We start from the raw sequence: 12,837 nt of genomic DNA on the forward strand, positions 1-12,837 counted from the left end.
GCACAAGCATTGTAAGTGGTTAATCCGCACAGCTCCATCATTCAATTTCTGGAGATACCATTGTTTTTATATTGCTGCAACTGAGATCCCTCTAAGTATCTGACGAGCCAAAGGGGCAAACTTAATCATAGCAAAACGAAGAGATTTTATTACGTATTTGAAAATGGCAAAAGTAACAAAAAAAAGGGCAACAAAATAAAATGCCACAATGTTAAAATGTACCAGCATCCATCCCTGCTTCAGTGACCCCGAAGGTCTTCCTGAAGCATCCCTCCACTGTGTAAGCAAACAGGACAAACCCAACTAACACAATCCTAGTTTCCAAATGGAGGATCAGCCCTTCCTTCTGGGTCTGTCATTACAGAATGAAAGCAGAGCCTTCAAAATATGTCTTTCAGAATGGGTCTAAAAAATCCGCATTTCTCCTCTCACTCTGCTTCAGCCTTGCCTCAGGAGTGTGTAGCAATGCCAAGGGAAAAAAAGCCTCTGTGGCTGTAAGACACGAGCTCCCACAGAAGGTGGAGGGACCCCCCACATTATAGCTACTTTGTAGGTTTTCCTGTTCTATAGGAAGTTAAATAAACGGCCTCCATAACCCAACAGGGTCGTGGTTTTCAAATCGCACTGAAAAGTTGCTCCTCATATGGTTCAAGAGTCTTTTTCTCTCCACCTCTTTACACACCCCAGGGCAGCACAAGCCAAGAGTGCCCATGTGGGGCTTGTGCAGCCTCTTGCTCTGTCCCATGTGCGTCACAGCGGGAGTTCCTGCCACCTCCAGTAAGGTGGGGCACAAGGCAGTCCCCCTTTCTCACCACCCCTGTTCCTACTGCCCTCCCACCACACTTATCTTTCCAATTTGTTTTTTAAAAAATTATTATTTTCCGACCACAGAGGAGGGAGCAGAAACACCCATGAAGAGAACTGTGGTTATGTCCTGATGTCTTTCTGACCCACCAGCATAGGCTGTGTCACTTTGTATTGGCTGAGGTGAGTGATATCATCGCCTGTGTTTTACAGCAAAACACCAAATTTCATTCCTCACCACTGCTTTCATCAGTTTGGCTCTGGTTTCTCTGAAGCTCTTCAAAGTCCTCTTTGGACCAGAGTCAACCTAAATAACATGTAAATAATTAATCATTTAAATAAATAACATGCCATCTGCAAATAGCGACTCACTCCGTATGCAGGTTAATAAATATGTTAAATAACCCAAAACAGAGTACAAAACCTTGAGCCACTTACTCCCAACCTTCTTTGGGGAAGAAGAGTGGCTACTGATATTTATAGGAGCAGCAGGATTATAGCTCCATGATCTCTCAATTCTGCTGCTGTGCAAACACAAGAGGGAAAGATGGTCCCCAAGTCCTGTGAGCTTTATATTTAAAACAGAAGAAATAAAACATCAAGGCAACGGAAAAGATAAAGCTGTGCTGGTCAGTGGGATAAGCAGCAAACCCATGGATGAAAATGCTTTGGAGCCTACACTCTGTCTCAGCCCATCTTCATCATGCACCCAGGCTCAGGCTGCCTGGAAACAGCCCCACAAGCTGATGCATTCTGGTGGCCGGGGGAATACCTTGCCTTAAAAATATTCAAGAATTGCAGTTATGGGGATGCAATAAGAAAATGGACTACAAACTATCAGATGCTGAGAGGAAACCAAGAGGGATGATCCGAGGCACCGAACATCTTCTGCAGAGGCCCTGAGTCAGCAGAAATGCCATGAAGGAGGTGGGTGTGATAGATCCTGGAAACTGCACCAAAGTCATGACAAAAGAACTCAAATAGTGATTTTTCACTGCCTTTTCCAGCTGGAAAAACAACGTGTGAGCATCGAATTAACCTGGTGGCAGCAGGACGCTGTATGGACTGGGGGTTTGAACAGGTTCAGGACGCAACTTGGTAAGATTCATCGGAAGGACCACTCAGATGTTGTACAGAGTGCCAGAGCGAGGGGTGCGGCTCAGGGGACCCTCGGGAGGGGCTGCTGGTGGCCAGGCAATCGCGGTGAGGATGGCAGTGCCGCCAGCGCCTCCTCCTCTGCCTGGCACCTCACCCGGCACAGCTGCTCTCACCTAAAATAACCCCTGGTTTAACATCACCGAGCGGCTGGAGGAGGCCTGGCAGAGCAATGGTGCGTCCCGAGGACTCGCGGTGCTTAAAGCAGCACAGAGGCCGCAGACATTGGTGAGGAAGCCAGATCGTATCTTCTCATCCATTATCACGAGCGGCCAGACCAGGGAAGCTCCTTTAAAAAAAAAACAAAACAAAAAAACAACAAAAAAAACCCCAACGCAAACCAAGAAAAAACCCCCCACACCCCTCACCCACTTCATGCCGAGAGCTGAGGCGCTCAGCACACCACACTCCGCCAGTGGGCGACGAAGAAGCCAAGCCCCCCAGCCCAGGGCGATGCCTTTGGCAACGCACGGGAAAACACGCACCCTCCCAAAAGAATCCCCCACGGGGGTGCACCCGCTCTTTCCCTCCCTCACACAGGCGAGGCAGGGCCGCCCTAACCGCGCACGGGCCGCGCCCACCGCAGCGCCAGGGCCGCGCAGGGGCCGCGCTCGCGTTTCCCGGGAGAAGCCCATCCCTGCCCATCCCTGCCCATCGCTGCCCGGCCCGGCAGGAAGCGCGGGGGGGCAGCGCCCACCCCATCCGCCGGGCGGGCCGCGGGGGCGGGCGGTGGCAGCGCTTCCGCGCGGGTAAGCGGCTGCGCGGGCGCGGGGAGCCGCGGGCCGGGCCGGGAGGGAGGGAGCGCGCAGGGCCCGCGCCTCGGGGAGGCTGCCTTCACCGCCTCCCGCTGCGTGTCGTGTCTCCATCCCCTCAATAATTTTCTGCGGAAACAATAGCAAATATCAGCGTTTATTTGCGCAGGGGCCGCTGGCGGGGCGGGGCGGGGCGAGGGCGGCTCGGCCCTCACAATGGGGGCTTTGTTGGGCGCACAGCGCTCCTCTGTGCCGGAGCCGCCGCGCTCAGCCCCGCTCGGCCCCGCTCCCCCGGGCCCCCGCCGCCGCTCCGGGCAGCAGAAAGAACCCTCAGGTCACAGGGAAAACGCGAGCCACGTTTAAAGTTAGCGCTGACACCCCAAGGAGCGTAGTTAATCAGTGGGAGAAGCATCTCTGAGTGTAGCTGGCAGATGGAAAAGTCCCCGAGAGGTCTTGGGCTCATTGGTCGGGGGTTTGAGCCCCAGCGGTGGTATCGGGAGGACAAACTGTTAAATTGAGGTGCAGGGACCATCTGGAGGAGGGAAGAGGCTCCATGCCAGACGTCCATCTCGTTTCGGTGGTGAGAAGTGAACATTTGAGCCTTTGGGAGCTCTCTGATTTCTCAATGAGATGAACATCTTGTTCCCTTGCTCCCAGGCACACCATGGATACCACCGGCCACAGCGTCCTCCTCCTCCAGCAGCTGAACATGCAGCGGGAGTTTGGCTTTCTGTGTGACTGCACAGTTGCCATTGGAGATGTTTACTTCAAAGCCCACAGAGCGGTGCTCGCTGCTTTTTCAAACTATTTTAAGATGATATTTATTCATCAGACGAGGTAAGAACACACAGCTCTTGTCATGTCCTTTTACCACTCCCAAGATTCTGCTTTTTCTTCTTTCTAAAGGTATGAAGTCTAAAAGAGTATAAGTGGGGATGTTAGATGGCCTGAGTTTATTTTCCTAACCCAGCACAGGCCTTGGCTCTCTTAACAATCCCAGTCCAGAACGTGCTGCCCTTTAAGACCACTTTATTAATCAGCATATGGCAGCATCACACCCGCATTTTGGAGATGAGACATTTGTGCGGCCAGATAAATAAAGCATGTAAGTACCACCATCTTCCTGCCGTGAGAACCTTGCAGATTTGGAATCCAGGGATATCCTGATACCTCCAGCCCATGTGCAATATGTCCAGTACTTTGCCTTAGGTTGTAGTCAAGCTTGCTGGGTGAGAGTATCCTTTCTGGCAGGATACACAGGCTTGAAACAATCGAGAAGCTGTGGCCTTATCACAGTTGTGTGCTTCAGGCTCTTGCAGATAAGGGCTGAGACTGAGATCATCAATTCATTTCAAGCTGTTGTTCACATGCTTCACCTGGTCAGGAGTGGTTCTGCAGGTATAACAACAGCAGTGGCAAGGTCAGGTCTCTGACCTGGGGCTGGCTGTTTATGATGGGTTAAACCCTTCTTCATTCCCTTCCTTTCTGAGGGTCGTGGCCTCCAGCAGCTCTGCAAGATAATCTTTAGAATCGGCTGCATCGCCCCTTGGCTGGAAGTGAGAGGAGTTAACTGCTTTTCACTGTGGATGCTGTTTGCTGACACTTAAGTGCAATGCTCATAAAGATTACACAGTACTGGCAGCTGAATTTATTACTTAAATAAATGGGGTGGCACACACTAGTGATGCTCAGCTTGCATGGCATCACTGCGGTGCCGTGTGGCTGCAGCTGGCTGTGCATGGGAGGGACAGGGTGGCCAGCGCTGGTCACTTGCACCAGCCTCAGCTGCAGTTGTGCACGTGGTCTTCAGAATCACAGGGATAAACGCAGGCTCAGGCACTTGGCTTTGCAAACAGAGCTTCTGTACTTCTGCAGGGCTTGGCAGGGAGTGCTGCTTGTAAAAGCACTCTCACAACAAATGGGCAGGTAATGGATCAGGATTTGGATCCCTGTATGTACTTAATCATCTCTTTTGTTTCAGCGAGTGCATAAAAATTCAGCCTACAGACATCCAGCCTGACATATTTAGTTACTTGTTACATATCATGTACACTGGGAAAGGGCCAAAGCAGACTGTCAGCCAGAGCCGACTGGAGGAGGGCATCCGCTTTCTGCACGCAGACCACCTCTCGCACATCGCCATCGAGATGAACCAGGCCTTCTCCCCAGAGCCGGTCCAGTCCTCCAACCTGTACGGGATCCAGATCTCTACGGCACACAAGCTGGCAAAGGAGCGCCTGGGAGCGAAGGAGAGCCTGCCCAAGGCGGGGAGCAGGGCTGCGGCCCAGGGCGATCACCCCCAGCTGCAGCTGTCCCTTGCCATCGGCCTGGACGACGGCCCCCTGGACCAGCAGGTCGCTCGCCCCTCGGCCCAGCCCGCGGCTCTGGCCAAGCCGGCGGAGGAGCGCCCGAAGCTCTCAGTTTCCATAAAGCAGGAGAGGTGCGACTCGGAGCCCGTGGTGTCCCAGAGCTGCACGCCTCCCTCTCCGGAGGTAGCGAGCCCCATCTTTGCCAAGGGCAACCTCCGGGTGCACCTGTGCCACTACTGCGGGGAGCGCTTCGAGTCGCGCGAGGGGCTGCGGCAGCACCTGCACACGCACGTCTCGGGCTCGCTGCCCTTCGGCGTGCCCGCCTCCATCCTGGAGAGCAGCGACCTGGGAGAGGTGCAGCCTCTGGCTGAGGACAGGGAGCCTGGGGACGGCCATCGCCTCGGAGCCTTCCTCCTCAAGGAGGATGAGCATCAGCTGGAGCACCCGAGCTGCAGCGACCTGGAGCCTCTGCAGATCGGGCAGCTCTCCCTTATCTCCAAGGACCATGAGCCGGTGGAGTTGAACTGTAACTTTTCTTTCTCAAGGAAGAGAAAGATCAGCTGCACCGTGTGCGGCCGCACGTTTTTCCGGAAGAGCCAGCTGCTGGAGCACATGTACACTCACAGAGGGAAGCAGCACAAGTACGGCCGCTGCCAGCGGCTGGAGAGCCCCGCCACCCCCAGGTTCCACCCTTACTGTGACAGCGAGAGCGTGGGTAAGAGCTCCAGCTTGTCCCAAGACCATTTAGATGAATGTATACTGGAGTCAGATCTCATCCAAGAAAGTGTTGATACGATCCTGGTAGAGTAATTCTCCCCCTTCAGATGCTGAAACTGGATGTTTTGGCATTCTCCACCTAGGGAGCTCTGTGCAGCTGATTTTCTTGAGCCACCATTCCCCTCACCGCTGAGACAACTGTGAAGGACTGTGTACTTTGATTTGTGTACTTGCTTTTTTTACTTCTCTAACTTTTAAACTTGAGCTAATTCCCATCTAAGTCCTTCCTGGAAGCCTCCGTGTAACTCAGTTATGTTTTTCCTGAATGTGAATTTAGTCCTACTCTGCTTTACTGGAGTTAAGGCTGTATTGCTGGGTGTGAGGTTTAAACATTGTCTAGTACTCTGTGTGGTGCCTAGGACTGTTTGTGTCCCATAGAATTGCTCTTCTGAAACCAGATGGATGGAAGTGTAGAGGGAAATACATATTGTGTTTCCCGAACAGTTTGTTTTTAATGAAAATAAATATCTTAAGGAGATGAATCCTGAAGTTCATGTTGTTCATGTAACTGCAGTTAATAAATCTCTGCATAAATATTTGCAGGAGCCATAAGGCTGCTCTTTTCAAGGGAATTGGCAGTGTTGATGTAGGGGTGGCAACCTTCATTTTGACAAGCCCTGGAGTCCTCATCTGTCTTCTAAATTTACTTTTAAACTCCAGGGATTTGCATGTGTTTTTCCTCCTTCCTACTCCTCCCTCATTCACCACTACTGCATAAGCAAGGACAGATTTTGATGCCTCTCTAGGACTATATTCCATTATTGGACTGTTTTCTTTGCAGGGAGGAAGGAAAGCTGCAAAGGAATGTCCTCTCTTCTTAGAGAGGAGACATACCCTAACTTAAGTCTTTATGGCACTAAATGCCACACACATATTTTCTGAGTGAAAATGATTTCTGACTTTATAAACAGCTTGGAGTAAACACATTCTTAAATATTACAATCTGTATATTTGCTCAGAACAAATACACAGCGTGTTATTTTTTCTCTGTTTTCACAGCCACTGTGAAATGGTAACATGCAGGTTTTTTGCCATTCATATAATCATAGAATGGTTTGGGCTGGAAGGGACATTAAAGATGATCTAGTTGCAGCACCCCTACCATGGACAAGGGACACCTTCCTACTCGAACAGGTTGCTCAAAGCCCTATCCAGCTTTTCATTTATCATCACTTGTTATCTGAAGGGTAATATCCAAGAAGAGGTTAAAATTATACCTATGCCTCTTGAATTCATCGTTTGTCCCTCTCTAGTTTTTCAGCTGAAATATCCCAGGCTTCCCACCAGAGGGGCTGCAGCTCACCCCTCGGAGATGCTGTTAACCAGAAGGGCCTGAGGAGGCACACCGAGTTCTTAGAGAGCTGAGGTCTCTTCCACAGCACAGAGCAAAAGCCTCGTGAGCTGCTCCCGTAATCTCATTACCCAGTTTTTGAGAAACTGGAGGCTTCCTGCCAGTCCTGGTGGAGCCTTTGGAAAGGGGGAGCCTGAACAATGGTGAGAACAGTTTGCTGTCAGAATGCCTGCTCCAAAGCTCTTTGTAGTTGGGACTCTTGAGCTGTCTTTGATATTGTCCTTGAGCAAGAGCTGCAATTAAATCACTGCCGAATTAAAAGACCATCTGAAGTCTGCTTCCCCTGGGCAGGGAGCTGCACACTCCAGGGGATGGATGGGCCACTGAGAGCTGCCAAATTGTGTTTCAAGACAAAGGGGCAAAACAACCAGTCCCTGAGCCTGCCGAGATGGTGTTGCAAAATGCAGGCTGTGGTTTGGGGTGTGCTTCCCTGCAAACCCCAGTGCTCCTTTTGCTGCCTGTACCCATTAAAGCTGCTCTGATGTGAACACATTTGAACTCTGCTTAAAAAAAGCAGAGTTCTTCTTTAAAAACAAGCAAACAATCCGAACCCAGCCGACACCTTGGCCTGTGAATGCTGCATCTGAGCATGGAGCCATTCGCACCAAGCATTTCCTAGAAGAGAGCCTTCTGCCTCTCTCCCAGCCTAGTAGCATCAGCTAAATCACATCCAGCACAGGCTGCACATAACTGGGCAAATGCCCTCTGGCTTCCACTGACCTCTATTTCTATATGACAGGTTAAAAAAAAAGGAAAAAAAAAGGTATTTTATGGTCATTCCCTATTTGCATGTGACACTTATACTGCGTGGGCTGGCTTCTCCGGGTGCTGCTTGCTTCCCTCGGCTTCCTACATTTAATTTAAAAACAGAGAAGCATTTGCTGGGGTGGCTGGAGCTGTAGAGATGAGCTGTAGAGGGACTGAATATTTGCTATTCAGTCTGTAGATAAGCACCTCGGATCGTCAGATAGGTGCCTAAATTGCGTGAAGTAATTGGTACTGAAAGTCTCTTGATGTCTCTGCAGTGGTAACAGAGTAGTGGTAATAGAGCTCAGTATTGGGACAGCAAGCAGCAGTGCCCAAGGCATCTCTGGGACACGCTGCTCATCCTCTGGTGCGTGGGCTGGACTGTTTTGTTCACTTCTTGCCCATTAAAAAGGGAGTTTTATAAAAGCTATGATGTCGGGTAAAAGCCAAACGTCACTCAGCTGTATGTGCTGTAGGAGTGACTCCATGGCACTGACTGCAAACACACCTGCAAAGCCGAAATGAGACATAAACCAGGCCTGTGTTCATGTCTTGTGTATCCTTGAAAAGATACAACTTAAACGATTGTTTTCTGTTACCCTCACACTCCCTTTAAGAGGTGCACTTTGGTTAACCTCTGTGGGACTGAACATCTGTGATATCAAACATCTGCCAAAGGCTTTTTTTTTTGCATCATTTGCAATACAAGAAATGCATTTTCAGCAGTTTTCTAGTGCAAGTGTTAAAGCTCTATTATAATTAAAGCAGCAGGAAAAGCCGGAGACAGAAGTCATCAGCTCCGAGTTATGTTAACATAAAAACATCATTCTCTCCAAGTCTCATGAATAGAAAATAATTTTACAGGGCAGTTACATTTTCTAAGCAAGGGCAGCAGCTGCTTCTGGATAAATAATGAGAAGTTTTATTACTGGATGTGGAAGACACAAATTACTGGGTGCTTAACCTTTTTGCCGGTGCATGCTTGGAAATCTGCCTGACTTGCACAGCTGGATTTAACAGATACTCATTTCTTGTTGGGGTTTGATTTTTTTTTTTAATAAAAACCTAAAAATTTTGTCACAGTGTGCAGAATAATTATACTAGTGATTCCTTCCAGATATCTGTGATTGATTAATAGATACACATGGGCTTAGGCAAAGAAAGCACCAGGAATATTTCAAGGGTGGAGGATCCAGGGGATCCTTGGAGATTTGCCTTGTGCTCTGGAGGGGTCCCATCATTAGGGGTACTGAGCTGGTGAACCACAGTCATTGAAGTGCCTTGTCTGTGGGCTCTGCAGCTCATATTTTATGTGAAGATGGGAAGATTTGGGCTCAGACCCCCCCCCGCCATAGCCCCTAAGCATGAGCAGACTCCTCAGCCAGCTCAAGTGACCCTCTGAAATGCCACTAAGTGCAGCAGTGCCTGTCATCATGTATCTGGGTGCTGGCCCCAAAATGCTGACTGTATGTTAACTGGCTCAACCACCAGAGCATAAGGAACAATTTCAAGATAGGTAATTTGAAATATTTTGAAATATATTTAGTGCTCTGATGCTGCTGGATCCAACATGGTCTGTGTTTCTAAGGCTTCTTAAGGTGCAATAAAGTGTGTGGAGAAAAGTGTATTTATTCCCCCTTGCTGTGTGGGGTCTGTTTTTTTTACTGAGAATCTTGCTTTTGTGCACACTGAGAAGGTTGAACAGGGAAATAAAATTTGCTGTTGGGATGTAAACCTGAAGCAGTGAGCATTACAGTTAAAAATAAGGCCATGAAATACTGCTATCATGACATTTCATTTCTTCAGTGTAATGCTGATACTGAGTAGCTTTCTGCTATTTTGGAGGCAGAAAGTATTTATCTTGTGTAAGTGAAGCCTTCAGAATTGCAGTAGTCACCTCAGTATATGCAATTCAGCATCATCGAATGGGACCATGGGCTATCAGTGTCCAAACTTCATGGCTTATGGAAGCCCTCCCACAGCAATCAGCCAAGCAGGTTGTGCCATAGCTCTGCCATGATCTTCAGATTCCCTGTTTTATAAAACTCAGGCTCTTCCCCTCTTGTCCAGGATTGCCAAAAAATACTGCAACACAGTGGGCTTCCCAGCAGTCCAGCGCTAGGAAAATATATTCTGAGCAATAAGAAATCGTGAGGGAAAAGATAATGAGGATGGATGTGCCCTAAATTACATGCCAGTTAAATATTTACAACCACAGCTGTGTCAAGACTGAGTTCCCTGGGATGCAATCGCAGCATCTACAGGATTTGCATGTTTCATTAAGAAAAAGTAATGATACAACTTCAAAAGCAGCCTTCGAGAGGAAATGTTCTCCACCAACTGTTCTAAACCAGAGGCTGCACCCTTGGAGCAAAGGTGGGGCAAAGATCTCAACCTTCTCTGCTGCTCTGGGTTTCACCTGATGAAGATGGCCCTGGGAAGCTTTGGGGGTTCCAGACAGCCCTGGGGTACTTCCCGGGATGCACAGGGTAGTGCAGCAATGTGAATCCTCCTGTTGCTGGCACAAACACTGCCTAAAGCCCTCTGTCCCTCCTGGCAATCCCTAGGATTTGCAACCCATGGGTTTTAGGACATAAAGTTACAGGCACTGGGGCAGGGAAACCAGAGCGGCGAGCCATCGAGGGGTGATGGATGCTGGAGAAGAACCTCGTGGTGGGCAGACAGTGATGTCAGCCATCGAGACAGGCTCCAGCGGTGGGCGTGCAGCCTCGCCGGGCTCTGGCCGGAGCACCGGGAGCGGCGCCCGGAGCTCCTCGCCACCCGTTTGTCCGCAGCCATCCCGGGAGGGACCCGCTCCGGCAGCGCTCGCCCCCGCCGCCCGCAGCACCGCCGGAGCCAGCAGGGCAGGCGCCCCAGCCTGTCATTAGGGCCGAGCATCCTCCACCGGGCTCTTTGGGTGATTCTCTTACTCATCTCGCTAATTAATGATCGGGGTGCGCCTTCCTGTTGTTCCTGTCGCACTCGCCAGCCGGGCCCCCAGCCCGCTCCGCTGCCCGCAGGCTGCCCCACGCACGGCAGGAAGCTTCGGGACGGGATTCTCCCAGCGCCTCGGCCTCCCCTGCCTCGCTCCAGCTAGGAAATGGAATGCAAATTGGGTTTCGGGCTGTCTGGGCTGCGCCGGAGCCCGACGCCTCCGCGCAGCGCGGTTTGGCAGGAGAGAACGGCGGGGGCTGCCGGCAGCAGCGGGGCCGCTCCGCTCCCCCTTCCCGGGGGATGCTCAGCAGCTCCGCAGGAGCCGCAGTCCTTGCGCTTCCCACCCAGCTGCCATCTCTCCAGGCTGCCGTCATGCCGAGCTGTCACCGCGCTCAGCCCTGACAGCGGCACCGCGGCCTCGAGCCTTCATTAAAATGGCAAATACTGAGAGAGAGTAAATGTGACGCGAGTGAGTGGCGCTGGGGCGCAGGGATGACATCCATCCCTCTCCAGACCGAAATCTACTCCCAGGGACAACGGCAAAGTGATGCTCGGTGTGTCCGTGCACCGGTGAGGACCTGGCATTGGAAAGGACCTTACAGCAGTACCTGCAGGAGGGACCCTGCTGGAACACCCATCTTGGTAGGGGGATGTCACCTCTTCCAGATTAAAGAGGTTTGGAAGGCAAATCTCTGCGAGGTCTAACTTAAGGACTGACAGGGCGACTGCCAGCTCAAGCTGCAGATGATACTTTCATCTTAACAATCTGAATTGCAAAATATGTTTTTTTACCATCTCCCTCCCTTTTGTATCCAGCCTGCTTGTCAGTTTTTATATAACAAAACCTACTTTAAAACGCTGGATTTAGGTATTTTTGCTGAAATCCACTTTTTGGCTAAGTGGACTTTAACCCCACAGCAGAAAAATCCCATAATTTGGCACAGAACTGCACTCTTCAAAATTCTCTGCAAAAAGAAAGACACATGAAAGCTGTACCTCCTAAAAAACATCAACCTATATTGTAGCTTAAATAACTCTGTAAGAAATAACATCCTCTGATTAGTTAGTTTTTTTTTTTTCAAGTCACATTTAATGTTAAGATTTTGTCTGTTTGCAAATGAAAAGTATTTCATTATTTTGGTACTACCCAACAAGAGCTGACAAGAACCATTTCTCTGGGAAATAAACTGCAGAGGTAAAATCATATTAAAGCAATTATTTAAATCAATCTGTTTCCTTAGAGCAGTTCATTTTGAGTTACTCATATTGAAATGTTCTATCTATAACATAGGAAACATTAGGGCTTCACTGCCTGTAACATTTGGGTCTGCTTCCATCCATCCATCCATCCATCCATCCCAAGTGCAAACCAATGTATTTTGTGAATTTACTCCATTTCTTACATACATCTGTGAAAAAAAACCCCAACCAACCCAAACCCCACAAAAACAACAACCCCCCCACAACCACATCTTTGCTTTTATACATGTTGCACATGAGAATGTCCATGATTTATGCAGGGATTGCACCTTGGATTCAAACACCAGATTCCTGGCTGCTGTAGAGTCAGTCCTTTTAAGCCTAAGGAGCTGCCATGACCTTCAGCAGCTGGAGATCCAGCCCTGTGCATTTCTAATCCACTTCTGGTGCCCCAGGGCAGGAAAGAAAATGCAATATTTGTTTGTGCCATCATTGTCTACTGGCAGTTTCCACAAGGAACTTTTCAATGGACACACTTGTTTTCTGCTGGGCTCAGTGTTGACTTAACAGAAAAGCTTTTTATCCCCCTGGAAGCCTTTCTGGGTATGAGTTATACTATTTAAACACCCTTTTCTTTGCTGCTAACATAAAAAAGCTGTGGGAGATGAAAATATTCAAAATGATACAGCAAAGCAAGGATAGGGAACTTGTTGGATATAGAGCTGAATTTTGTCCCCACTGAGAAGAGCACTGGAAACGTGGGACAAAAGCAGCAGCACAGGCTGTGGGGTGAGCAAAAGAACCACTT

General features: G+C 49.6%; 1 protein-coding gene across 5 annotated transcripts; it reads left to right on the forward strand.

Moving 5' to 3' along the window:
- Positions 1–2,571: 2,571 nt before the first annotated feature.
- On the forward strand, positions 2,572–6,279 carry ZBTB25 (zinc finger and BTB domain containing 25). 5 transcript variants are annotated; one of them, XM_088166316.1, is made up of 3 exons: positions 2,572–2,708; positions 3,369–3,548; positions 4,693–6,279. In XM_088166316.1, exons 2-3 carry the CDS (start codon positions 3,376–3,378, stop codon positions 5,828–5,830), a joined length of 1,311 nt encoding a protein of 436 aa, XP_088022442.1. In that variant the 5' UTR covers positions 2,572–2,708; positions 3,369–3,375; the 3' UTR covers positions 5,831–6,279. The 5 variants fall into 5 exon arrangements, with proteins under 5 accessions (XP_088022442.1, XP_088022443.1, XP_014726835.2 ...); XM_088166317.1 differs by lacking the exon at positions 2,572–2,708 and adding an exon at positions 2,974–3,291; XM_014871349.2 differs by lacking the exon at positions 2,572–2,708 and having other exon boundaries at positions 2,974–3,548.
- The last annotated feature ends 6,558 nt before the right edge of the window (positions 6,280–12,837 follow it).

The sequence above is a fragment of the Sturnus vulgaris genome, chromosome 6 (genome assembly GCF_052056855.1).
Source record: "Sturnus vulgaris isolate bStuVul1 chromosome 6, bStuVul1.hap1, whole genome shotgun sequence".
Lineage (NCBI taxonomy): Eukaryota > Metazoa > Chordata > Aves > Passeriformes > Sturnidae > Sturnus > Sturnus vulgaris.

Coding starts and splice junctions, on each gene's coding strand:
- ZBTB25 (XM_088166316.1), top strand. CDS start 3,376: ATGGATACCACCGGCCACAGCGTCCTCCTCCTCCAGCAGCTGAACATG. Junction 3,549..4,692: donor ATATTTATTCATCAGACGAG/GTAAGAACACAC, acceptor CTTTTGTTTCAG/CGAGTGCATAAAAATTCAGC.